General features: G+C 41.9%; 1 protein-coding gene and 2 non-coding genes across 3 annotated transcripts in view; all 3 read right to left on the bottom strand.

Annotated features, from left to right (window-relative positions):
- UBAP2 (ubiquitin associated protein 2) overlaps window positions 1-25,752 on the bottom strand; it is a 95,646-nt gene that overhangs the window by 7,949 nt on the left and 61,945 nt on the right. The window contains exons 9-18 of the mRNA XM_015249975.3: window positions 22,271-22,323; window positions 18,998-19,065; window positions 16,565-16,754; window positions 13,523-13,736; window positions 10,582-10,859; window positions 9,836-10,005; window positions 8,558-8,771; window positions 5,776-5,812; window positions 3,779-3,962; window positions 2,886-2,955 (exon numbers count right to left, since the gene is read on the bottom strand). Of these exons, the coding sequence (XP_015105461.2) occupies window positions 2,886-2,955; window positions 3,779-3,962; window positions 5,776-5,812; window positions 8,558-8,771; window positions 9,836-10,005; window positions 10,582-10,859; window positions 13,523-13,736; window positions 16,565-16,754; window positions 18,998-19,065; window positions 22,271-22,323 (1,478 nt within the window). The remainder of the gene's footprint in view (window positions 1-2,885; window positions 2,956-3,778; window positions 3,963-5,775; window positions 5,813-8,557; window positions 8,772-9,835; window positions 10,006-10,581; window positions 10,860-13,522; window positions 13,737-16,564; window positions 16,755-18,997; window positions 19,066-22,270; window positions 22,324-25,752) is intronic.
- On the bottom strand, window positions 4,362-4,445 carry LOC116279984 (small nucleolar RNA SNORD121A). Its single transcript, XR_004189308.1, has one exon. It is a non-coding gene; the product is annotated as a small nucleolar RNA SNORD121A (small nucleolar RNA).
- LOC116279983 (small nucleolar RNA SNORD121A) lies at window positions 16,369-16,451 on the bottom strand. Its single transcript, XR_004189307.1, has one exon. It is a non-coding gene; the product is annotated as a small nucleolar RNA SNORD121A (small nucleolar RNA).

Raw genomic sequence — 25,752 nt, 5'->3', positions numbered from 1 at the left:
GACTACATTGACAGGTCATTTTTCTGTTAACACACTGGAAAAATACAAATGTTTGGTAACATCATTTGAGGAGGTAGTAGGGAAACAGAACATTTCATTCATTGCCAGTCAAAGGGAAATGGGTTAGAATCACTATGCAGAGCAATCTGGCAATTTGTATAAAATGATAAACGCCCAGTGACTCCACCTCCAGGGCTGACCCTCTAGACACAGCTACACACATGAACCAAGACGTACAGAAGGTTACCGAGGGCAGCTCTTGTGTTCTTGTGCTTTGCAGATGCTGTGCTGCTTACGAAGTCAAGGTCTGTGACAACCCTGAAACAGCACAGCTGTCGGCACCGTTCTACCAACAGCACTTGCTCGCTTCCTGTCTGTGTGTCACATGTGGGTAATTCTCTCAATATCTGCAATCTTTTCATTATATTTGTTACGATGACAAGTGACCTTTGATATTACTAACGCAAAAAGATTACAACTTGCTAAAGGCTCAGATGGTTGGCATTTTGTAAGCTAATAATGTATTTTTTAACTTTTTTTTATTGATTTATAATCATTTTACAATGTTGTGTCAAATTCCAATGTAGAGCACAATTTTTCAGTTATATATGAACATGTATATATTCACTGTCACATTCCTTTCTCTGTGAGCTACCATAAGATCTTGTGTATATTTCCCTGTGTGATACAGTATAATCTTGTTTATCTGTTCTACAATTTTGAAATCCCAGTCTATCTCTTCCCGCCCCCTGCCCTCTTGGCAACCACTAATAATGTATTTTTAATTGAGTTCTGTGCATTGTTTTTTTTAAGACATAATACTATTATTGCACACCTAATAGACTACAATTTAGTATAAACATAACTTACATGCACTGAGAAACCTAAAGATTCACGTGACTCAGTCTCCTGTGATAACTGCTCTACTGTGGTGTCCAGAACTGAGCCTGCAACAGTTCCGAGGTAGCAAGACTGAAAATGGCCCTAAAGCTCCATCAGAAGAGAACTGATAATATAAGCAGCAGAGCTTTGAAAAAGGAACAAAGAACTCTGTTTCCACAAAGAAACCTCCTGAAGACACACTGTTAAGTGAGGGAAAACCTGGAAGGACACTGTGTGGAAAGTCCCTATTTACAGTACAGGAAGGGGCAGAAGGCAAAGGGAAAGCGACTGTGCATGCATTTTCTATTTTATGGGCTAAAAAAAGAAACTCTAGAGGATCAAGACAGTAGTAGGAAGAGGGGGAGAGGGGAGCACACGAGAGACAGAAAACCTTTCCAGTACGTATCTTCTTATGCCTTTTGTTACTGTATCTTAGGACAACACTAGCAACCGTACAAGGCGATTCTGGTTGCGGCCGCTGGGACTGCACCATTTAGAGTTTCTTGCTAAGACACAGAGTGCAGCTGACCCATGAAAGCAAGGGCCCCAGGCTCCAAACACAGTGCCCAGGGGACAGGAGGCCAGCTCTCCAGGGCTCACAGTGGGGACATCTCATGGCTTCCCACTGGCCAAACAGGAAGCACTGGCTGATGGGCAGGCCCTTAGCCCAAAGGCAGACATTCCCCTCAGGCTCTGCCAGGAAGGTGGTGATCTATGTGTTTGAAGACCATGAACTGTGGGTAAGATTTCACTTGTAAAACTAGTCTGAAAGCCATATTAGCCAGATACCGATGAAAGAAAGAATCGAACTTTTTCCATCACTTCATTTACAGCCAAAGGTTTGAAATATACCTTCTCAGAGGAAACAAACTGCCTCAATTTCCCAACTCCCCCACTCATCTGCACCCGAGACTTCCCTCCCTGCCTGGGACCCATCTACCCCAACTCTGAGGAAGTTTGCTCTTTCCAGGCACCTGTCCTGCCACAGTTCCTTATGTTCCAGTCTCTCCCAGCTTCTAGTACCGCTGCCCTCACAGCCCTGCCCACACAGACTGGCCTGAGCCCGATGACGGGAACCACGCCCCCGGCTCCACAGCTCAGAGGGCGCACCTCTGTAACCACACGTAAGGTTGCTCTTTGGCACGTCAGGACACTTGTCAGCTGGTGCCCGAATTGTGCTTCCATTCTTGCCTCTCCACACTCCACACTCCCTTCTCTAGCAGCCACCTTCCCAAAGTCTCTGCCTCTGAGCTGGAGGAGACGGCACATGGTCGAGTGAACGAAACACCTGACGCCACAACCAGGAAGACCCCCAGGACCACAAGTGCATGTGGCAAAGGATGGATACGCCTCACACAGCTCTCCCTTTGCCCTTCGCTCTCTCTACAAGGGCCTTCGCAAAGTAACACAGCACTATCCAGGAAGGATGCTCTCGATTAAACTTGACTTGTCCATGGAGCCAAGCACAAGTTAGCAAGGAGTGTACTTTCCTCTAAAAAGCTTGCAAATACCTCAATAAAACAAGTCCTGGTGGGAAGGGTGCAGCTCAGTGGTGGAGCATGTGCTTAGCATGCACAAGGTCCTGGGTTCAATCCCTAGTAGGTCCATTAAAAAAACAAATGAACCTAATTACCTCCTCCCCCACCAAAAAATTCCCAGACAATAAATGAAACCAATCCTGCTAGGCAGAAAGGTCTCCTATAACATACAGGGAGCTCGGTGAATTCTGGGGAACAAATTCACCACCCGACAGCCCTGCCAATCATGTACCAGGTCTGGGGGACCAATTCTTCCACAGAGGCATGGACTTAAGGAAGCAAGATGTTCTCCACGGTGCCTACGAAACCATCCATTCAAACCACATACCCAGATCAAGACACTGCAGCCAAGCCATCGAGAGTATTTGAAATGTGTGTACTCCACAAACTGAACCTTACCTGCACATGACTCAGCTCCAAGCTGGCTGAGCAGGGTGGCGGGTAAGGGGCCTAGAGAACACTTACTGTGTGTGCCGTGCTGGAGGAGAGGGCTGCGTGTGCAGACGGGAGGCTGCTCTGATGGCTGGAGAGGGAGCTAGAAGACAAAACAGAGCACCATGTGTCCACCCCACCAAGTCACTCCATGCAGGGGGGCCCGGCTTCAGGCTTCACACCCTTCGTTCCCTATCACCTTGGAACCCAGTCCAGGTGTTCTGGTGGTTAGAAATTATCTAAGGGGTCACTCGCCATGAGGACCTGGGACATCTGGCCTGGGAAACCTACAGAGCCAGATTCAGGCTACTCTAGCCATGTGCTCTTGAGACTGTAAACAAGTACAGGATCACACTCCTAGCCTTGGAGACCCCCTTAAATCTGTGTGTGAGGCTTCTGAATAAAGTTCCTATGTGCAACCCCACATGCCAGAGTCAGACCTTGAATTCCCATCAAATCCAAAATTCAAACCATGTGGAGAGCTCTTAAGGACCAGCCATATCCCATTCTCCTGCGCCCTGTTCTGATAACTTGATCTCTGAAACCCTGACAAGTACAAGCCAGAGACCTGTCATCATTCTCAGTCCACGTCACAGGGACAAGGCCCAGACGTGGGGGGGAAACTAGGCTCGGGGCTCCCTCCTGAGCCTTCCTCCTTGAAGAACAGCAGAGGGCCCTTGGCCCCACCCATTCCCCAGGGGATCCAGTGCTCCATCACAGCAGAGACATTTCAGGCCCGCAAAGCTGTCACTCCAGGTGCTTCAGAGACCCCGCCTGGCCAAAAGTGACACTGGAGCATTACTGCAAAAGACCAGGAGGTCGTGCTGGGGGTGACAGTGGTTTTGTTGGTGGGAACACCCTTCTGTAAGGGCTCCAGGACTTCGCCCTGGTGAGCCTCCAACTCCAGGCCCCCATTTTCCCCATACCTGCTTAGCTGAGAGAGGGGGCTGCTGGACAGGTCACCAGGCTGGGACAAGGAAGGCAGAGTGGCAGTGTGCTGGGACACAGGGGGCAGAAGTGGAGTGCAGGAGGTGGTGCTGGGCAGGGAGCCCACAGACGGGAGGGCAGAGGGCGGGTCTGCTGTCTTTGGAGCTGGAACGGATGAAGTAGCTGTAAAAAACACATCTGTTTAGCTCCAGAACCAACCTTGAGTATCTAAAATACGCTGACTGTTCTGTGACATGTCAGGCTTCACTGAGACAGATACAAAGTTACATTCCCCAGGGAAAATGCCCAAGCATGCCACCAAGATGGTCCCTTCTCTGTCTGATGTGACTATGGCAAGGACGGTCAGAACACAGAACTCCAGCCAAGAGTGGGAAATGACCTCTTTCCCAGAGAAAGAGGCTCTAGGATTGAGAAATATGGTTACAACATGCAGCACAACAGGGGAGAGTGACTCTCTGGTGGGTGAACCACTTGGGGGTTAGTTCTTTGCTATCAAAAGAGTATCAAATCAGGCTGACCTTGTGAAAGCTCAAAGTCAATCTAAGGCAGGAGGGGGCAGGCACAGAAAAGACTCAGTTTCAGTGCCATCCACACACACACAATTCAGATATGTGCTTGGAACCACAGCATCACTGTCTTTCCCAGTCAGGGGGGAGAAGCGCCTTTCCTGCAGGAAGCCCTGGGAGCCCAGGGGACACACGCTGCCTCTAAAAGGGAGGACGACTGGAAGGCAAACACAGGCAGCAAGAGGGCAACACTCGGTTTGGTCAGCTCAGAGTGAGCGCCTTCCTGACAGTCCTTCCCAGGTGACACCTGCTCCTCCAGAAACCAGACAGGCAAACAGGTGTCCTGGCCTCAAACTCAGACCCCAACACTCAGCTCCCTGGGTGTGGATCACACTGGTAACAGGTTCATGGAAAGCCTCTCAAAAAACCTGTGGGGGGCGGGGGCGGGGGCGGGTATGGCCGGAGAAGAGAGCACAGGAGAGAAAACCCATCTGAATCGCACACTGCGTCTTACGGACATTTCGCATCTCAGCATCTTACTTAAAATCTCTGAATAACCTAGCACACCTCTGTGTGTTCTCAGCCCCACGCCTGGACAAAAGAACCTCCCTCTCAACCACGGCCTGTGAACTCCAACCTCCTGTGACAGCCAACGTTCTCAGAGCTATCAATGTATCTCCAAACAGTTCTGGTGGCCAAACAACACCAAATCCAACCCCGGGCAAGTCACATGCACCACTTCGATTCCAGCCGAGGCCCACTCCTGGTCTGGCAAATTCCACACCCATACTCCAAAAATTCCGAAATAAAAGGATCTTTCTGATTTCCATACCCTGTACAGATACCCATTTGCCTTATGGAATGATGGACAAAAATCACCATACACCGTCACAGACAAACTAGCCAAGAACAAAGGAAATGACTAACAGGGATTCGCCAGCGCTGTCTCCAGTGATCACTGAGCTGTACTAGACTGGGGAGTGGGGATCCCCTTCATTTTCTCCCAAGTATTTACAGTGAGCAACATTTTCCCTCTCTTCCTCACAAGGTCTTTCCTAAATTAGCACACCAAGTTTTGCTTTAAAAGTCTTTCACATTATTGGAGTGAGAGCCCTTTGACCATCTTGGAACAGGGGCCTCTGAGCAAAAGCTTAATTAGTACCACACTCCACACCGGGGGTGCAGTCTGACTTGGGGAGAATAACACAAGACAATTACCTCCTTTTCACTGTGGCTATGACATTTCTAATAACACCATCAGCTACAAGTCGGTCACATGGGAATCTCTACTTGAAACTCTAAACCCAAAGAAATGATGCCAACGATGGATCAGAGATAGCTATCAGAGAAACCGTGAAAGGACTGTTTCTGCAGAATCAGCCACTGGCCAACTGTTTTCCCCATCACATCAGCTGTGCTCTTTTTCTCTTTGGTTTCCACCAGCCACAACAGTTAGCTTATATACTTACTGTCTATTGTCTGCTGACTTCGACTACCATGTCCATTCTGTAAGAAAGATGAAAAGAAAATGAGCAAACCCACAGAAATCAAATGACAACCTAGATGACTTTCCTTTAGGATTCAGCCACAAACACATGAAGTACAGATTAATCAAAGAACTGTGGCTTGTTTTATTTTGTTTCTTAATAAAAGGAGAGGCAATACAACAAATTCTTAATAAATCCCAAAGAGCTGACATCTCTGAAAACCAAACTGGGTATTCAAGGAACTAGTACAGATACAATGTAAGACTCAAATCGCAGGAAGCAATGAAACAGTCCCCAAAATTAAGCCGCAGGAAGAATCTGGGACCCTCTTTCTATTCAAATCACAAGCCTTTCTATGTCATGCGACTCCTTTCTCCCGAAACCACTCACACAAGAAAGAAAATATTTCCAAATTATAACAAAGATAACTGTCGTACAAGGAAAGTATCATATTTCATATTATTAATAAATTGTTTCTCAGAGAAAAAGATGATACTTTGAAACATGTTTTTTTCTGAACTGGGCGGGGAAACAGTATGTTAGGACAGGGTGGTAGTCCCGAAAAGAACAGAATCTGCACAGAACTGGCTTAACTGCAGAGCATCTCACTGGCACCTACACACAGGAGGAGGCATCCCCACAAGACCAGCTTCCCTTCCGCAGACTCATGGGGGAGGCCCTACCCGGAGAGGTCGGCTGCGGGGCCTGCAGGGCTTGGACACCAGCCCTGGACGGGGGAAGGAAGCTAAGGAGACGACCTTCCTACAAATGGCAAAACTACTAAAGAAAAAGACAGACTTAGAGCTGTTGCCTCTGCCTTAACCTAGGTCCCATACAATTTCTGCTCATAAAATTTTACTTACATTTTTTTTCTTAAAACAATGTGAGATTATTTATAAGAAATGTAGGCAATAAAACAGAGCTGCCAGAGGAAAAATGTGAAACAAAACATGGGTTAAAATAAAAGACTTAAGTCAGGAGAACAGAAACACCAATATATGAAGACAGACGGAGAGCTACTGAAGTTCCACTCTGCCTCCCTCAGTGAGGTTCACTCCTCAGTAAGTACGTGCACATGACAGCAAGCACGTGCATCCTCAACAGCACAGTCTCCCCACAACTACACCAGATAAAACGGGTGGAAAAGGGTAACAGGAAATGGCTGCCATCATACCTTAGGATTATATTCCATTCCACCTTGAAAAACATTTTTAAAACACGAACAATGGACAAACTGTCACAACAAAGGAGCCACATTAGTTGGGGTGGGGGAAATTCTAGGCAGAAACATGGTGGGAACAAACGTAAAGTATCAAATGACCAAGAGATCAGAAATCTGCAGGGGTTTTATTTTGATTAGCTGAGCAAGCAATGAGGTCAACAGTGATATGGACAAACGGAACAGGAAGGCGGAGAGGAACGAGAGCCGGTACCGAGATGCCGCGGAGATGGTGGAGGGCTGAGCCTGGGTGGCACATGGTCTGATTCGTATTTTAGAAACTACAGACCAGCACCGTCCCAGGGAACGCCAGGCTCTGCAGTACCGGGAACAGTCCCCACGTGCGTGGTCCTACACCACGGCGACTCCCCACATATAGACACTGAGCGTTCACAGTGTGTGTGTCTGAGAAACTCAGCTTTTAAATAAACCACTACATGTGGCCAGTGGTTACCACACTGGAAATCACAAGAATAAGTTTCTTGATAAAGACAGGTCAAGAATACATGACTTTTTAAAAATATGTAAACCCAGAAAGACTAATAAAGGTGCAGAACGACAGCAACAAAATTTTGTACAGCAAAGTACAGCAGATGCAGGATGGCACCTGACGCAGCTCAGTGGGTGTGGAGCAGGGGACAGGTGTAGGAGAAGTTTCTAAACCCTGCACAGCAGGGTGAACACCCCCTTCCACCTTCTCCCACAAGCTCTAAATTTCATCAACAGGGTAACACATGGCCTGGGGTACTGCAGGGATAAAAGGAAAAAAAAGATGGATCACATCAATGCAGGCAAAACGAATATTCTGATGGCAGCCTTCTCTTCCTGCTGGGCTCTTAAGACACTGACAGACAGACACAGGCCCTGAAGGGAGGAGACTAGGAGAACCGTCCCCGGGGAATCCAAACAAACTCAATAGAAGAGGCCCACGGGGGTTGACGAAGGAGCCCCCCCAGCCCCAAAGACGTGGCCGCCCACAGCGCCCCACACCTCAGCCCAGTCACCAACCTACCCCCACAAACACTTAACCTTCTTATGTCAAGTAGGCAGATTGCAATCACCAGACATTGGAGGAAAACATCTAATACAAAAGATGGAAAAGGAAGGGAGAAAAAACAAAAGAAAATGTACCCCAATTTCTGCTATGCCAACTTAATTGTTTTTATTATTTTCATGTTCTCATCCACTCTTTAACCCTCACTGGTAATGCTTAAATGTCTGCCTTACAGGAGGTAAAATATCACAGATAAGACCGTGTTCCCCTCCTGCCCCATCCAAACCACTCTGAGCAACTCGGGGTGTACCCGACACTATCCTTCCACCACGTGTCTGGGCCCACCCACACACCCCTCTCGCCTGGCTGCTTGAAACGCAGGTTTCCAGCGAGATGGCCATTACCGGCAAATTTAACAAACTCTACAGATCCTACTCAAAAGGTCAGCCAATTTCTAAAGGGAAATCTCAGCCAAAAAGCGTAATTTCCCAAACCGCACACTGAGCTCCCAGCAGGATTACCTACGAGGAGAAACCTGAAAGACCACTTGCCGGGGCGGTTCCTGGAGCCGACTGCGACGGGCTCACAGAGCTCCGGTACGCGGGCCTGCTGTGCGCAGAGCTCTGGTCGTAGGAGGGGGACGCTGTTGCCGGGCCGGCGGGGCTCAGAGACGAGCTGGTCGGGCTGGAGGAGGTGAGGGCTGATGCTGTGCAGGTGGGGCTCTGTGCTGCACTGGTCATTGGGAGAGAGGTATTCAAAGAATCACTACAGAGAATAAAAGACATCAGACAGATTTGTGTCACTTTTACAGGGTTTCATGAAGTAGAATTACGTCCTCACTTAATTGTCACATTGTAAAGTAAATAAACAAGTCTGTAACTACAGATTTATACTGCTGCGTTACTTAAATGACAAAAATGAAGTTCAAAAAAACTGGCCCTCCTGCTCTTCCCAAATTAAACCCAACCTAATTTAATTGATAGGCAGGGGACATCTTTAATAATCCTTAAGAATCTTTAAGGAATCCAGACGTCTGAGACCATCCTTAAAAAGAGAACTCAAGCAAACACCAGGTTTTGGCTCTAGAAGTCAAAACTTTAATAAAACCCAAATCTGGGATTCTCTATTCATAAAATATTCTACTGAAGGAAAATAAGTGTTAGCCAAGATGTATAGAAACTGCATCCCTAATAATTATCGGTAGGAATGTAAAATGCTGCAGCCACTGTGGCAGAGTTTGACAGTTCTTCAAGTGCTTAAATACGAGAGTTAACATATGACCTAGCAATTTCTAGGTATATATCTAAAAGAAACAAGAGCACACAAAATCTGTAACTGAATGTTCACAGTGGCATGATTCATAATAGCCAGAAAGTGGAAGCAACCCAAACGTCCATCAGCTAATGAATGGATAAACAAATGTGGGAGGGGTATCTGTACAATGAAATATTATTAGAAATAAAATGCATACACGCTACAACATGAACCAACTTTGAAAACACTATACTTAGTGAAAGAAGGCAGACACAAAAGGCCACATATTGCAATTTTCCAATTATATGAAATGTCCAGAAAAGGCAAATGCAGAGACAGACCACCGGCTTCCGGGAATGGGGGAGGGGAAACTGGGAGTGACTGCTCACAGGCACAGGGCTCTTTTTAGGGCAACTGAAGAGAAGTTCTGGAACTAGATACTGGTAACGGCTGCACTAACCCATTTACTGAGGGTGTATTTTCTCCAGCAGGTGATTTCTTAGGCTCTATTTTGTTTTACTTTGCAAAGGACTTAGTTCACTCAAAACCAGAGACAGAGGTGGGAAGCTACGTACCTTAAAGATTTTGAATACAAGCTAATGGGAATCTGGCTACTATTTTCACTGCTTGCAGCTGATCCAAATTCAGAGAGAGATGGTTCTGATCCAAATTCCAAGGCGCCAAACTGAACATTTAATCCTGTGACATCTGCTGAACCAGGCATTTCCACTGCAGAAGCTGGGATCTGAAAAAGCAAAACCATTATGTCAGCAACAGAGGTCAGAGATTCCCAGTCCCAAAGACCTATAACACGGCCGAACAAGCACTGGGTTCCAGGGACGCTGCTGGCAGGCATGAGGAGCACGCAGTGAAAGGCTGAAGGAAGGGGAAAGGAAGAGAATTTTTTTTTTAAACAGAAAGAGAAAGGAAAAGAGTCAAAAAAAAAAAATTAAAAGAGAATGGTCAGTGCCACCAACTGCGACTCGGTGACAGATGGGTGAAGAGTGGGCCTGTGATGAAAGCACTTGGTGCTCAATGAACCCTCATCCTCTGTCTGCAGAACACAGAGAAATACACAAGGCCACCAGATTTTCTGAGCCAGATCTATAATGTGAATGAGCACTCTGTCGCTTAACACAAACCCATTCCCTCTAATACCAGCCTAGTCACTCAAAAGTGGCCCGATTCCTCATAAGGAAGTAACAGACTATGTGTCTGAAAACACCACACAACAGTTTCTGAGATTCAATAAATCAGCACTCGAACTAAATGTTAAAATACATCCACCTCTGGGCCTGTGACTCTGCAACCGAAGACCCACCTTAGAAGCTGGAGGTATTCGCCGCTTAGGGAGTTTGATGTGTTTAGGCTGTGGTTGGTGAGCAGACACGGTGATGTTTTCGACAGTCATGCTTGGAAGCTGCAAAAGTTTGTTCACAGTGGAGGTACTACTGTCTCTGGGTGTTGACTCTCGGAGTTTCACCTGGGAAGGAAAGGACTCCAACCCAGGAGGAGGAACAGTGACTGCCGGCGTCTGGTGCTGCTGCCGCTGGCTCAGCTGGCTAAGAACAGGGGACGGTTCGGGCTGAGATTTGAAGTCTGTGACATGTGCAGGGAGGGAGGGGAAGAGTAAGGGACACAATCAGTTATTCAGGAGCAGGGGCTCAGTGCCCCTCTCCACCGCCACGGATGGTGAAGGGCTGCAGTCCCCACTAGCTTCTCCCAATTGTCTTCCAGCTGAAGCGGTGTGTGCATGTCTGTGATGTGCGACAGGTACATGATGAATGGCCAAGGATGCCCGAGAATAGGTTTTTAGCTAATTTCTTATACAGAGAGGAGATTCAGTTTATGCTGAAGTATATGGGAGAGGGAATGGGTATTTTGTATTAATTTTTGAAAATTATTTGCTTTTTTTCAGTAAGTAACATACAAGGTATTACAAAATCCAAAAGATACAAAAATATATATGATAAATATGTGTATCACCCTTCCACCCTGTCCCCACATTTGCTCCACAGAAGCACTGTACCCAGTTTCTGGAGTATCTTCAGATACTGTTTCAATGTATATACAGAGACAGACAGACATACACACTATATGTATCTTGCTTCCTCACAAACCATTTAGTTTTCAGAAACTGTTCCACATTAATGTATGAAGAGCTACTTTCTTTTGATGTTGTTATAAAGTAATCCATTGTACACAGGCATTGATTTTTAAAACTAGCACTATACTAATAAACTTCTAGGTTTTCAATCTCTTCCTATGAAAAACAACACTACAATGAATATATTTTTACGTATAAGACATCTTGCTCAAGTCTAAGTACACCTGCACGATCAACTATTAGAACAGAGTTGCTGGTCCAAAGAGTAACTATATCTTAAATTTTGACAAACACTTCAAAATTCCTATCCATAGATAGAACGCACACTTTGTAACACACTGTAATACCATACTTTTATCCTTCCTAATTTGACTGGTGGAAAATGGCATAAAAGACACAAACTAAAATGACGTTAAGTCTGCCTAAAAATCACCACACACACTTGAGTATTCTATGCCCATGAACTCTGTCCACACCCTCTTTTGTTCCTTTTTTTCACATCACTGTTGATCTTGATTTTAAGCTACTCTTTTTATATTAAGGAAGTCACCCTTTGCCTATGATATGATTTTTCAAATATTTTTCATAGCCTGTCTCTCTTTTGATTTGGTTATGGTGTTTCCTGTCATATCTATAAAGGTCCACCTCACATCGAGTGCATCAAAACCTCCCTGTGTTTTCTGCTATTATTGTTCTAGATTTATGTTTGAATATTTCACTCATTTGGCACTTTGGTAGAGTGGGAGTTAGGGATCCAACTTCATTTTCTAGCCAGATATCCGATAGCAATAAACCATCTTTTTCACCACTGATTTGAAATGCTACCTTCTATAGTACAGGCTAGACGTTGGCAATCTTTTTCTGCAAAAGACCAGACAGTAAATATTTTAGGCTTTGAAGGCCATCGGTTAGCAACTACTCAACTCTGCCTTTGTAGACTGAAAGTAGTTGCAGACAATACATAAATGAATGTTGTGGCTGTGTTCCAAAAAATTACTTACATAAACACGTAAAATCCAGTTGGTTTGCCAACTCATGACTTAGTCTATTTCCATCACAGATGAATCTATTTTTGGTTTGATATTAGAGGCATGTACAAAAGAAGACACGCTTTATAAAGAATATGGGACTAGCATGCTCAAATCTAAACACTTGTATCACTCATTACTAAGTGTGCAGAAAAAAGTTTAATATACATAGGTGGCCTACAGCTGCCATCACAAATGGCAGCTTGCAAGACAGGCTCTTGGCTGCTGTCAGGGAACAAGGAATTTTGGTAGCAAAGGATGCCAGCACTCTAATTGAAAAAGTGACTTTCTGTGCCTCGAATGTTTATACAATTTGGTTTATGCTGAACACTTGCTTTCCTTCTGCAAATCTAAAGTTTTGGTATGTGCTAGGTAGCAGGTGCCTATGTAACCAGCCCCCAAGTAAAAACCTTGAGCATTGGTTCCATCATGAATTTCCTTGGTAGGCATGACTTCAAACCTGGGAGTGGTCTCAGGTACTTGGCTAACAGTAAGCCATTACCTTCAGCAGAGGAACACGCTTCCATGTTTCTCAATATGCCCTAAATGTAAACCAGATAGCCAATCCTGTGGTTAAAGCAACACTCTGCTATTGCGGAATGTGTGTGTTGATGGGAAATGGTGGTTTAATGTCACAAAGTCTATGGGATACAGCTTAAAAAACATTCCACTCACACACGGTGCCCTTAAATTACAAACCACAGACTCCTGTGGCTGGACCAAATATGGTAGATACATGCATGTGTTAGAATCAGAAAGCAACCTAGATGATGTGATGTACAGTACTGCCCACATTTCACCTGCCGTCACCACCTTATTCTAATAAAGCTCAACAAAATCTGTCACTTACTAAGCACTTACTCAAAATGTTGTTTCCTCATATTTGCATGACTTTACCATGCTTCTGCACATCTCTCTTCAAAGTATATTCCTCTAATATTAACGAATGAATGCAGGTGTTTATATAATACCAAGCTGACTGATTGAATTCAGAAACTCTGCAGAAGTCCTACTAAACAGATACATGTCTGGGCAAATTCCAGGTTAGTGTTCACAAATCCACAAGTTCTGCTAACACTCAGCATGTCCTCAATGGGGGCAAACCACCACAGGAAATACACACTTACCAAAATGACTAAGGACTGAGGACTGGGATGCCGAGGGCTTGAGGTCCCAAGAAGAAGTGGTTGTGGGGGGACTCGTACTATTCTGCTGTGAGCTTGGGGTGGTGGTGAACTGGCCCAAACTCGGCGCTTTCAGCTGGTCCAAAATCTGGGAGCTGGTGATGTTTGCCATTTTTGAAGGTGCAAGCTCTCCAAATCCTGAACCAAGGACGGACGACTTTAAAGGGAAAGAAAAACGGAAAGAAAAACAGAAGTCCTAAGCAATACAGAATTTCCACCTCAAGCTTTAAAACACGTCATGTATTTTCAGAAGGATTTTTAAAATTATAACTTAGGACATCTAAACTATTAAGACCCATGTGAATAAATGCTACATGAAAATATTATTATGCAACAAGATCTGAAAAAATAAATCCAGCAATCCTTCCTATTTCTGATAGAAGAGGTTAGAGGGAAGAGGAACATTTTCTCTGGATTTTAAGAAACTGAATTTTACTTAAAAAGTGAAATCACATGTTCACAAACACAATACTACCTTTTTTTTTAACTAAAGAGGAATATCCTGAATTAAATGACAAAGACAAGCTTGAAAAACAATATACAGTATTTCCTTAATGTGTGAAGAATAACTGTCTTAATTTTTTTGTAAAGGTTTTAATAGGTTTAGTTTTAAAAGAGGTCAGCCATGAGGTCACCCTGCAAGAGTAAATGCAGGTCACAGCACTTACTTTAAAAGTTTCCAAAATCAGACACTGCATTACACACGAGGTATCTGTGTCTTGAACAGACACCCTGGACACAGCCGTGTTTATTTCAAGGTGTTCAGATGACTAAGAACACCAAATATGCTCCATGAGTAAGTACACAAAAGAAAACGTTACAGCGCCCACCTATCCCATCAGGTCTGCTCTCTAGACTGAGGGGGATGAAAGCCTCTGACCAGGTAACATACAGCGGCAGATCAACTGCATTTTTACTTACCAAGATCACTCAGTGTATGAAAAGTTTGTCAAAAATAACTTTTCACAACCATCTAAAAGGTTAAATACAGAAATGATCGGCATTCCCTCAAGAGGCCAGATGCAGAAAGCTGAAGGAATTGCTTCTGTTACCAACTTCCAAAGGCACGGGCTATCCCCATTGTTCTAAAGACACCCACACTCTCCAATGTGAGCAGAACTCCAGGTTGTGGGCACTCACTCACAGGATCGCTTCTGCTAGACGCTGTTACCACGACTGACCCCTACTCCAGATCCTGCGCTCGGGCCACCCGCTGCCCTCTCTCACGTCGCCATCAATCCACCAAGATCCAGCTCAAGCCCACTGCTCAATGAAGGCTTCTTGGATAACACTTCTATTCTTCCTCTCTTTTCCCACCTCATCTCTGTCCTGAATCAGCTAATTTCATCTTCACATACTTTCTGCATGTTTCACAACACAATGAAATCACTGCCTCAGTGACTAGCGCCGTGCTTCAGGTAACACATCGCACAGGGCTTCTGCACTCCACCCACACATTTCCATCAACAGGGGCAGTTTAAAAATGTGTGTACTGGTACCCACGCACTCCCATGTACACAAACACACACAAGTGCCCGGCTCCCACTCCCAAAGATTCTGACTGATCCTGTGTAGAATCTGGCATTATTTATTATCATTATTACCATTGTTATTTACCAGTTTCCCCATGATTATAATAGTACAATAGGGTTAAGAACCACTGCTCTACTGTGCTAAACAGTTCTTACTCCAGTTTCTCGAAGTGTCATTCATGATGAAAAGCAAAATACCTGAAGAGTGCTGTGAAATAAGAAAACTCAACTCACGGCCTGGCTAAGATGCCAGCAAGTCAGGAAGGATATTACATCGGGATACCAGGGGCAGGCGGAAGGACAGAGGAGGAAAGGAATTGGGTGTTTCAAACAAAACTCAGGAGGTATTACCGGGTCCTCTCAAAACAGGGGGCACCTTGCCGTGGGCTGTCCAACTTTCAGCGCCCTCTCATACACAACCACCGATGACACTACAAATGCCAAGCCAGTTACACTCGACATGACATGATTGTGCAGAGTAGAAAACAGCAGTGAAAAGTTTACATAATTCAATTCTCCACCTTTGGGGGTGGGGCGGGTACAGCAAACGATTGAGTCAGGGTGTTGGGGGCTGAGGGGAGAATTACCATATCTTCATAAGAAATTCTGTTTCTCAACTGTAGATTTCAGGTAAAGCACGGAAAATGATGAACCAAAGTGATTATCACTAGAGGCAGCTGTGATCTGTGTTTATATTTGTAGTCCTTACAGCCTCCCCTCTGCCAGCTCAGAACTGCCCACACGTGGGACAGGGGCTTGAGTTTGCCATTGTGCAGTTAAATGCCTTCACATTCTATGCTCTACACTTTTCCTCCCATCACCTGTCTTCATATCCTTCACTAACAGTTGCTGAAGTTCTTTCTGATGGGAGATTAATTCTCATGGGAAGCCAGAGTCAACATGCTGCAGCAGTTGACACTGTTTCAATGAAAACATATACAAATTATAAGGGCCTCTACTACATAGTGTGGCATTTTAACAAAAAGTACACTAATTTTTTGGAATAACAAAACAAATAAAAATGCAAAAACTCTGAGAACCTAGGCAGACTCGGAAACTATTTTTGCATATTAGCAAGCCAATAATGACAAACATTAGCAATTAAATAAACTGGAAAACAAAAGGAAATGTAACATCTTAAGTATAGAGACAGACTTTAAAACCCAAGAAAAAAACCGTTAGGAAGAAGGATGCCTAAATGGTTATGACTAAGCTAATTCATAATCCAACTAATAATAGAGAAATATTTCTGTCTTCATCCAGAAAACTCAGAGTAGTTGAATTCCACATGGAATCATCAGATATGTGCTTGGAAATTACCACATCATTGTTTTCTGGACTGAGATCTACGGTAGAAAATTTCATATTTAGAAAATAATTGTCATTCTAGAATATAGTTGTTCATAGGCACATTCCTCAAAATCCCATACTGAATGAAATAAAAGTGAGTTACCAGGCTCTGAGGAGAATACGAGTTGACAGTGGTAGAGCTGCCAGTCCCTGGTGCCATCTGATTGTTGTGCTGAGAATTTGTGAAGACAAGGGCTTGACCAAAACCCTGCTGTTGGGAAGTTTCAAAGGAGCTGACTTCTGAGGCTTGACTAGGAGGAACAGGCTTCTGGAGCAAGGCTACCAGATCAACACTGAGCAGACAAAAAGCAAATGAGGACTGAGTCATAAGCAAATCTTACCAACAAATGAATCTGAGAAGTAAATCAACATAAAGTAAATTCATGCTAAAAATAATCTAAGTGACGAAAACCTTTGGAAAGTTGAGTTTAAAGGAGCCAAAAGAAGAGCATCAATCACCCTCTCCCACCCAAACAGGAAGCGACGGAGACTGAATCCGGGCTTTGCAGAGAAAAGCAACGAAAAAGTGCATTGAGATATTTCCAGAGAAATGGCATACTGGCAGCTGAATTGAAAACCTGGAGCAATTGAGTACTCTTAAACAGTGTTCTCAAGTCTGGCTTGTTACCTTGAGAATATTGTGCCCCCTTTTATTACTTGAAACTCGTCTCCCTTGAACTTCCCTAAAGGAGAATGAACCCATATTTTTAAAGAATGAGGACCAAAGCCATACTAGACCATTCAAGCCAATTCACATTTACCATAAATACTCCTAAAGTTCTGCAACCTATCCCATAATATATTTAGGTTTATATAAATCTCATATAATTTTCTCTTAAATATTCAGGGAAAAAAAGTACTATAAATTAACAAATACTGTTAATTAGAATTCTTAAAAACGCCCCCAGAAAGACAAATATTCCAACTGGAGAATCATGGCCTTAAAACCTGAAAACATGAGGAAGAAATGATCTTCCAGGTATATACTACTTGATATGTGAGTGAGTGTCTAACTTCTCCACAGGATTACCTAATATAGTCATTTGCTCCATTAAATCCTTTTAAAGGCCAATTCCCAGGCAGTTCTAACAGAAACTCCCACCAGGCCATTGAGGCAGATTCTGGAAGGTCAAATAATTCAAAACTCACCCCTGATATACAGCAAAGTTCCCAGGCCTGAGTTCCCTCCTTGTGTACTACCCACTCTCACTTCCCCTTAACCAGGTTGAACTTATGGGATCTAGTGCTTTGAGACCCAAGGTAATGTTCTAGCTTATGATACCCTAACTCCAAGGATACAAATCCACGGTATTTATATTACATATGATGCATCTCAGGTGTTGCATTACTACAAAAACCAGAGCAAATTCTATTCCAAAAGACTGATAAGATAATACGCAAGAAAAACAGTACAGCACTGTCTTCTGGAAAATAATCATTAAAAATGTCTACTTCTTGATTTATGTATGCATGTATGTAGGTAGGTATTTATTTATTGGGGGGGTTAGATTTATGTATGTACGTATGCACTGGGGTTTGAACCCAGGACCTCATACATGCTAGGCATGCATTCTACCAGTGAGCTATACCCTCCCTCCTCTACTTTTTTTTTTTAAATGAAAGTGATCCTATCAAATTCATTGAGTAATAAATGAAGAAGTTATATCCATTTAACAAGAAATTCTGAGCAATTCACAAAGCAATTTATTTCAAGACATAACCTTTGATCGTTTTTATCTCCCTATAATGAAGTATTACACCCATCTCATCTGGCATGTTAGATTCAAAATTGCCTTCAATGCTCAGGTGTCATATATATCAAGGTTCTCATCCTCCTAGACCACTGTATTTTGAAACCATACTCAAAGGCTTTTCAAGTTACTATAAAAACTAGGATGCAAATAAATGTTTTTCAGTAATTTAGTTCTGCACACGATCTAACACTATTTCAGCTACCCCCCAAAGCTCCTTCTTATTCTGTAATCTGAAAAGACTAGTAGATTGGGGGGGAGGGGGTAAGTTAGGTTTATTTACTTATTTCTAGAGGAGGTACTAGGGATTGAACTTGGGACCTTGTGTATGCTAAGCATGTGCTTTACCACTTGAGCTACACTCTGAAAGACTAGTAGATTAAAACTATAGAGCCCTTATAAAATAAGACATCTGTATTACCCTGAGAAGACTAAATAAATGGTGTCAGAAGAAACCAAAGGATATTTCTGTTGTTTATCTGTCAAAAAACCCAGTATGTTTACAGAAGTTAAAAACAAACAAACAAAAACCATTAAATAGATTTAACATTATCTCTGCCACAAATTCTAACAAATCACAAACATAACTGCTATTTTTAATTCATTAGTGGTGCAACAAAGTAAGAAAGGGTAGAGGCTGTCAGCTCATCAGGTAGTTAGGGATGAAAGTCTTAGAAAAGAGAAAAAACAGAAAAAGTCAAGAAAACGGTAAAAAACAGTAAGAGATCTGAGAAAACAATTTTCCGAGGGCAAGAAATTTCAATTACGTGGGGAACAGTGTTTACCTTTGCCCAGGTGTGACATGATTCTCTGCTGGAACAGATGAGGAAGTGAAGACCTTTGTTTCAGAAAGCTACACAGAAAGGAGTAAAAGATATTTTAATCATACTTTATATAATCTCAAGTCAAAAATGTATCAAATTCCTGACAATTTTTAGTCACCAGTACTCTTATTATAGTTCAACCAAGAGGTGGTCTAAAGGAACATATATGTGATCATGACATGTAATTTTCTTAAGGTGAAGATAATTTTGGATTGATAAGCCCACAAGGATTCCACATCAGTGAAACAAGGTAAAAGTCAGACCACAGTTCAAGTCCCAGTCTCACAATTCTACTTGACATTATACAAATGAGAACACCAACAAAAGCCACCACCAATGTTACTTACAAATGCCAAAAAGTACAGAAGTTTGAGAAGGCAAAACAATTGATGTTTTCTCTCCCTGAGACAGATGGCTTGAGTATTATATTAGTAAGCTGTAATATTTTTGTTAAGTCATAGGTTTCCTTGCTGTTTTTATCAAAATAATTTCATTATTTACACATAAAATAAACTGCAAGTATTTAAACTTAATAACTGAATGAGTTTAGTCATGTGCATACTTCTGTGAAACCATCACCAATCAAGACAATAAATGTATCTATTATCCCAAAAGTCTGCTGCTGTCCCTGTGTAATCAATTCCTCCCACCACTCAATCTTATCCCTAGGCAACTACAGATATGTTTTCTGTCACTATAGGTTGTACTTTCCAGAATTTTAAGTGGAATTTTAAAATACACAATCTTTTCTGTCTAGCTTTCTTCACTCAAAATTATTATTCTAAGATTCATGCATATTGTTTTAAGGCACACAAGGTAAAATTTCTTGAAACCCCAATTAACATTACTGAAAGGCACGCTCTTTTATGTTTTCAAAGAGGGGAATGGGCTTTTAAAGGCTGGTAACTGTTGATCTAATGACATAATGTGAAAAACTAATAAAAATGCTATTTAAAGACTGCTATGATTCTCATCAATGTTACATGTCTCAGTGCTCTGAAACATGGTATAAAGTTAGATTTCCTCACACATTAATACTAAGACAGAGGCAAAGCAGACAGTAGGGGTTCATTTTCCATAAAAATAAACAGTGCTGAATTCATTATACTGTTTCAACAGGGAAGGCTTATGCTATGCTTCACCCCATTCCAAGGCAGTATCTTAAGAGTCCACAGAAATCCATTTTTGCCCTAAATAATCTTACAAATTAAGACAAGCAGGAGAGAACCAATAAAGGAGTAGTACTTCCTTGAAAAGCAATAATACAGTAGATCTTAAGCCTTAAAAATATTAAGTTCAAAGTAAACGAGAACCACATTTCTCATGAAATCCTATCCCAGTAAAAGACAGAAAACTGCATTGTTTCATCCACCTGAGCTCTGGAAGAAATTTAGGATTTGCATTTCAGATTACTCACCTTTCAATCACCACTCTATATATCTCAGGAAAATTTTCATAATTTTGACAATTCCTGAGAAAAGAAGGTGTCCACATTCCCTATGCTAATTCTTTTCAGTAACTATACTGTGATACAGTATAGGCTATGTTGCAGAATAGTACTACCTCTGTGTGTACATCTGAACTGTCTGCTAGTGGACTTACATCATAAGACCTCATCTGAGACACAGAAAAACCCCACTGGTTAGGCAGGACAGTTATTATGATATTAATTTTAGGATGAAAAATAGGAGGCTCAGAAAGGAAAGATGCCTCATCTGAGGTCAACAGGTGAACTCAGCTAGAATTTGAGTATTTTTGCCTTCTGATAGCCTGCTGGCTTTCTAACCTGCCTGTTGGCCCAGACAACAGGGAAGGTGATTAAAGCTTTTAGCCCTGGAAGCCTTTTTTCTCCCAACAAACTCTTAGCAAAAATTCTAGTAACACAAAACATTAAAAAGCACTGATCTGTTTGAAATAAGGTGAGGTACCAACAGGCTGTACATTCTTCCTCCTGTCACCAGCACCCAACCATCTGCTGATTCAAACAGCCACCCACTCGATCCAGTCTCCTCAGATTACAGGTCACAGGGAGCCTAGTGACATCATATCCCAAAAGCTGACGGCTGGTACGTGGCAGAAGCGAAAACACACCTGAAGTCTCCAAACTTCCCATCAAATGAGCGTATCTTTCTCCTCTTGTCTCACACCCTACCCAGATCACTCCCTGACAAGTGAGATAAAATCATGCTTAAAAAGAAAAAGCAGCAGCAGCAGCAGAAGTGTAGTTTGTTTCTTTAAAATAAAAAATAAATAAATAAAACTTTTGAATACAAAATGGGAGGTGGGGGAATAATCTCAATAAATAAACAAACAGTCCAGGTCATTCTATTTAATTTTGAAGGCCAATACTTATAACCTCTTTATTCTATCCCTCCCAGTGTTGGCCATAGCTCTCTAACATGTACATACACACTTCTGTTCTGGGTCTTGAGAGTCAAACAGAAAAATGGTGTTAAGAGTATCTTATGCCAAACCCAGAATTTAGATCTCAGAAGCAAGTGCAGTACACTCAGAAATGTCGGTGGAATAAATCAACATAAAAAGAGCCAGTCTGGGTGAAAGGGAAAACAGTTGGGCCTAGAACCAGAATGATTTATTTGGGTTAATTTCAACCTCAAACACAGACTCTCTCCTTTAATAAAAAGGTTACAGATAAATTAGGAGTTTGGGATTAGCAGATACTAACCACTATATATAAAATAAACAATAAAGTCCTATTGTATAGCACAGGGAACTATATTCAATATCTTATAATACCCTATAATGAAAAATATGAAAAAGAATATAAGCATATATATACAGATATATATTTATACACACACACACACATACAACACTGTAAAACAACTATGCTTCAATAAAAAATTGTTTAAAGATAATAAAGAATAATTAACTGTTCACAGGCCAGGGCAATAGCGTCTGTTAGTTCCAAGACCAAATAAAACAAAAATAAGTTTAAAAATGATGTCATTCCTTTTTAACACCCAGGCATTTTCAAATGGATGCTTTAAAACCAAGTTTCTTAAAAATCTCAAAGCACCAACTTCCTTCTGAGGAGCATCTGCTGAAAAGAAAAGAAAAGAAAACAAAACAAAACAAACAAAACATGGTAATCACAGGAGTCTGAAAGGGAGCCATGGAGGGCTGTAAGGTGTCTCAGGCTTTCCTCAAAGCACACATGCCCCTACCAGAATCCAAAAGAAAGATGGGTCAGAGCTGATGCTAAACACTTACATCTTCAGTCCAGTCTTCTGTTGTCCACTCTTCTACAGAATTCTTCCAGGCCCCTGTTAACAACAATCACAGCTTACAACACAAGTCAAATACTATCTTACTCCAAATGATTCTCAACCATGTACTGCACAAGACGTATCACATAGCTCATGAGCAATTCAGTTTACAACCCAGAAATATTAGGCTCTTAATCTAGCTCAAGAAAACCAGTCATGTTTTCAAATGCAACTTGGTTAAGTACTATCCACATAAACTTAAAAGCAATGTCTCAAATTGATTTTGCTTCCATGTAGGTAACATCTGAGCAATTGCTGTAAGAAAGTATAGCATATTTAACAAGGAGATTCTTGTGATTTATAGAATTTAAGAGAAGAAAATTCAATATAAGGCAGCTCTGTTTTGGATCTTAATTTCAGGTAGATTTCTGAATTATCAAATTTAGAGAAGCATCCTTTTTATACGATATTAGCTCCACTGTATGGTTTCCTGATAGGACTCCAGCAAAGCTGAGCATTAGTCCTATTCATATAGTCTGTTGCTGTAACTCCTGATGAGCAGGTACACAGGATGTGCTCAAACTTCTTACAGAACAATCATCATATAAAACCAGTAAGAGCTTTAAAGAAAAGTATGAGTTCAAATATGCTGATTTTAATACTTACAGATACTGTGTAAGTATAGGTCCACTACTTTAAAGCATACATGAGAATACACACCCAGATAAAATGGTTTTAAAAGAAACACACCAAGATACTAATTATAACCACCACCAGGAAGTGGGGTTGTGAATGTTTTTCAGTTCCTTCAATGGAAGAAATAGGTTGAGCACCTGATCTATAATGAGGTTTGTGTGTGGGAAGAGAAGGGTCATACTCCTAAGGAAAAAACGCAATGACCAGAACTAACTTCTTTGGAATCATGTCAGTAACCTAATAACCAACCACCTCATAAATAAACCGATAGTTACCTAGGAAGACTCTTTCTCTATGTAATGCTTTCAGTAGTACGTCCCAAATTTGAGATTGGTCACAGCCAACGCGGAATCTATGGAGCACAGCTCCTAATAAAACATCACCTAAGATATGCTACCGTATGGGTATAAAAGGGAGGTGTCTCAAACCTGAAAATATCCCTTGCTGTGAGAAACCTACGCACACCACTGAGAGACCTCACCCACACGGTGGATCACGGCGCATATGCATTACAGGAAGAGAACATGGGTAGAGGTACTCCCTGCTCTTCTGTGCCTCTCAACTGCATGTATTCTTGAAATAACAGTAAAGCCTGATGGTGACAGATTTCAGTATTTGAACTGACAACTGATCCTTTGTTTTGGCTCACTTACCATACCTTTAAACGGTTTCCCTAATTTCTCCAGAAATGTCACAACACAATTGAATTTATGTACCCTCCAAATATCTCTTTAAATTAAAATATTTTCATAAATCAGAGCAGAAAGAAGTAATAGTTTCAGTGGGGGAAAATAAAAAACAAAAAAACACATGGTGCAATTAGTCCCAGTTAGAAATCAGTACTGGAACCTTGTTCTCTAGACTCCTCCTCCTCTTAGAGAGCACACTGTGCATAAAGCTAAATGAACCCAAGGCAAACCATCCATCTACACCTCACTAACATCTTCCTCCTGTAACAGGCCTTTCTTAAGTATAATATATAATCTCGAATCTTTTAATATATTTTCTTCCAGACTTCTAAGTACATGTATAGTTTTAAAAGCTCACAAGTGGCCTAATTTCAAAGCTGGCTGGTATACAGCATTCTCAGTGCCACCTCCGTCCAACCCACCCTACGCTCGTGCTGTCAGATTTATCAAAGGAGACAGTACTCTTAACGGCTGACAAACTGCAAAAAGCTGAGGCTCGATCTAAGCAGTTGCAGGGACACTTGAATCAAGAAAGAGAAAGCATCTCAAAGCCTCAAAAATCATTCCTGAAACATCTAAAATTGTAACAGGAAACAATTTAAGGTGGAATTTTCCTTAGGAATTCTGTCATCAATCATCAGCCAACTAACACTTGGTTAAAAACCTACATGTAAAGCATGATGATAGCAAATTACATGGATCTGATCAATGTATTAGAAATTTGGAGCATGAAAAAGTTAGTGAAAGCTAAAATAGTAAGAGAAAGTTTATGGGGAAGATGAAGCACAGCAAAAACCTTGGTGGCTGGAAAACACCTGAACAGAAAGACATATAAAGAAGGAATATTCCAGGGCTGAGAAACAATGATTTGGCACTACAAGAGTCTAATTATAAAATATTAAAAGTAACCTAAAGTTCAACATACTTTTTTCCCAAAAGTTTTTAGGTTGTGGTAGAATACTTCTAAAATTTACTATGGTAATCATTTTTCAGTATACGATTCAGTGATATAAGTTAAAACACACATTCCTTCATATGATAAGAGTGGCCTATCACTTAGGGGTATTATGAAAATAGTTTAAACACAAATTTATAGGATGAGAAGCTCAGCAATTTAAAATCAGGCAGAAGACAATGTCCAGAACTGTAAACAGAAGTTCAACAGGTAAAGTGGTATGTCAGGCAACAGAGGGGAAGCCCCACATCAGAAGCCAAGGCCTGGCTGTTGCACTGACCCACCCTAGATACGCAGACAACAGAAACTGCACGGCATTAAATACAGAACAATTCAGGCTCAGGCCGTAATCTAAATTTGGAATATTAAAATTTTACAGTGAAACCTTGGTCCCCGTTATAGACCTACAGACCTTTACCTCAAACATATGAGAAAAATTCAACGACATTAATTTATTCTCAGCTTAAAACAATAAATGTGAGATGTATGCTTTATGTTTAATTTAACTTGACCTTAGTCCTCTATCAAAAGGACAAAAAGGCAGCTTTGGAAAAGGAGCAATGATGCAAAAATCTGGGTTGCCTTGAAGGCCAAAGTGAAAAACATTTCCATTATCAAAAGCTGATTAATTATTTCATCAAGTAGTTGTAAAAATGTAGTTCACAAACATTCACCTGATTAATTTTTATTAGCTAGCCTTGGTTTAAATTTGGAAGCTCTTTTGAGCATTTTATAAGATTCTTAGCTAAGCATTACCCTTGGGTCCATAAGAACTTTTGTTTGACAGATCCTGAGCTACAATTGGAGGATTTGCTGCCAGTTCTGTGGATCAATGTAAAATGGAAGGTTTTAACATATCAAAGCAATTAAGGTATTCATCAGAAGCGAAATTGGTCAGCAAATTAAACTGAAAAGGGAAAGCATCAAAGCTTTCTGATACTTCTTTTCCACACAGATATACACTGTGTGTCCAAGAAAAAGTAAACTTACTGCAGTCCAGCTATGACAGACTGCTGTGATTCAGCCATAAATCTCATCAGCCAGATGGACCCTGAGCATTCAATTTGCATCCCTTGTTCTCATTCCCATGTTCACCAAATTCCCTTCTCACTTGTCAGAGACAGCATTCCAATCTGTTTAACAAGT

Source organism: Vicugna pacos, chromosome 4 (genome assembly GCF_048564905.1).
Source record: "Vicugna pacos chromosome 4, VicPac4, whole genome shotgun sequence".
Taxonomy (NCBI): domain Eukaryota; kingdom Metazoa; phylum Chordata; class Mammalia; order Artiodactyla; family Camelidae; genus Vicugna; species Vicugna pacos.
Note: the sequence above shows the minus strand (reverse complement) of the source record. Positions and strands in the feature narration are given on the sequence as shown.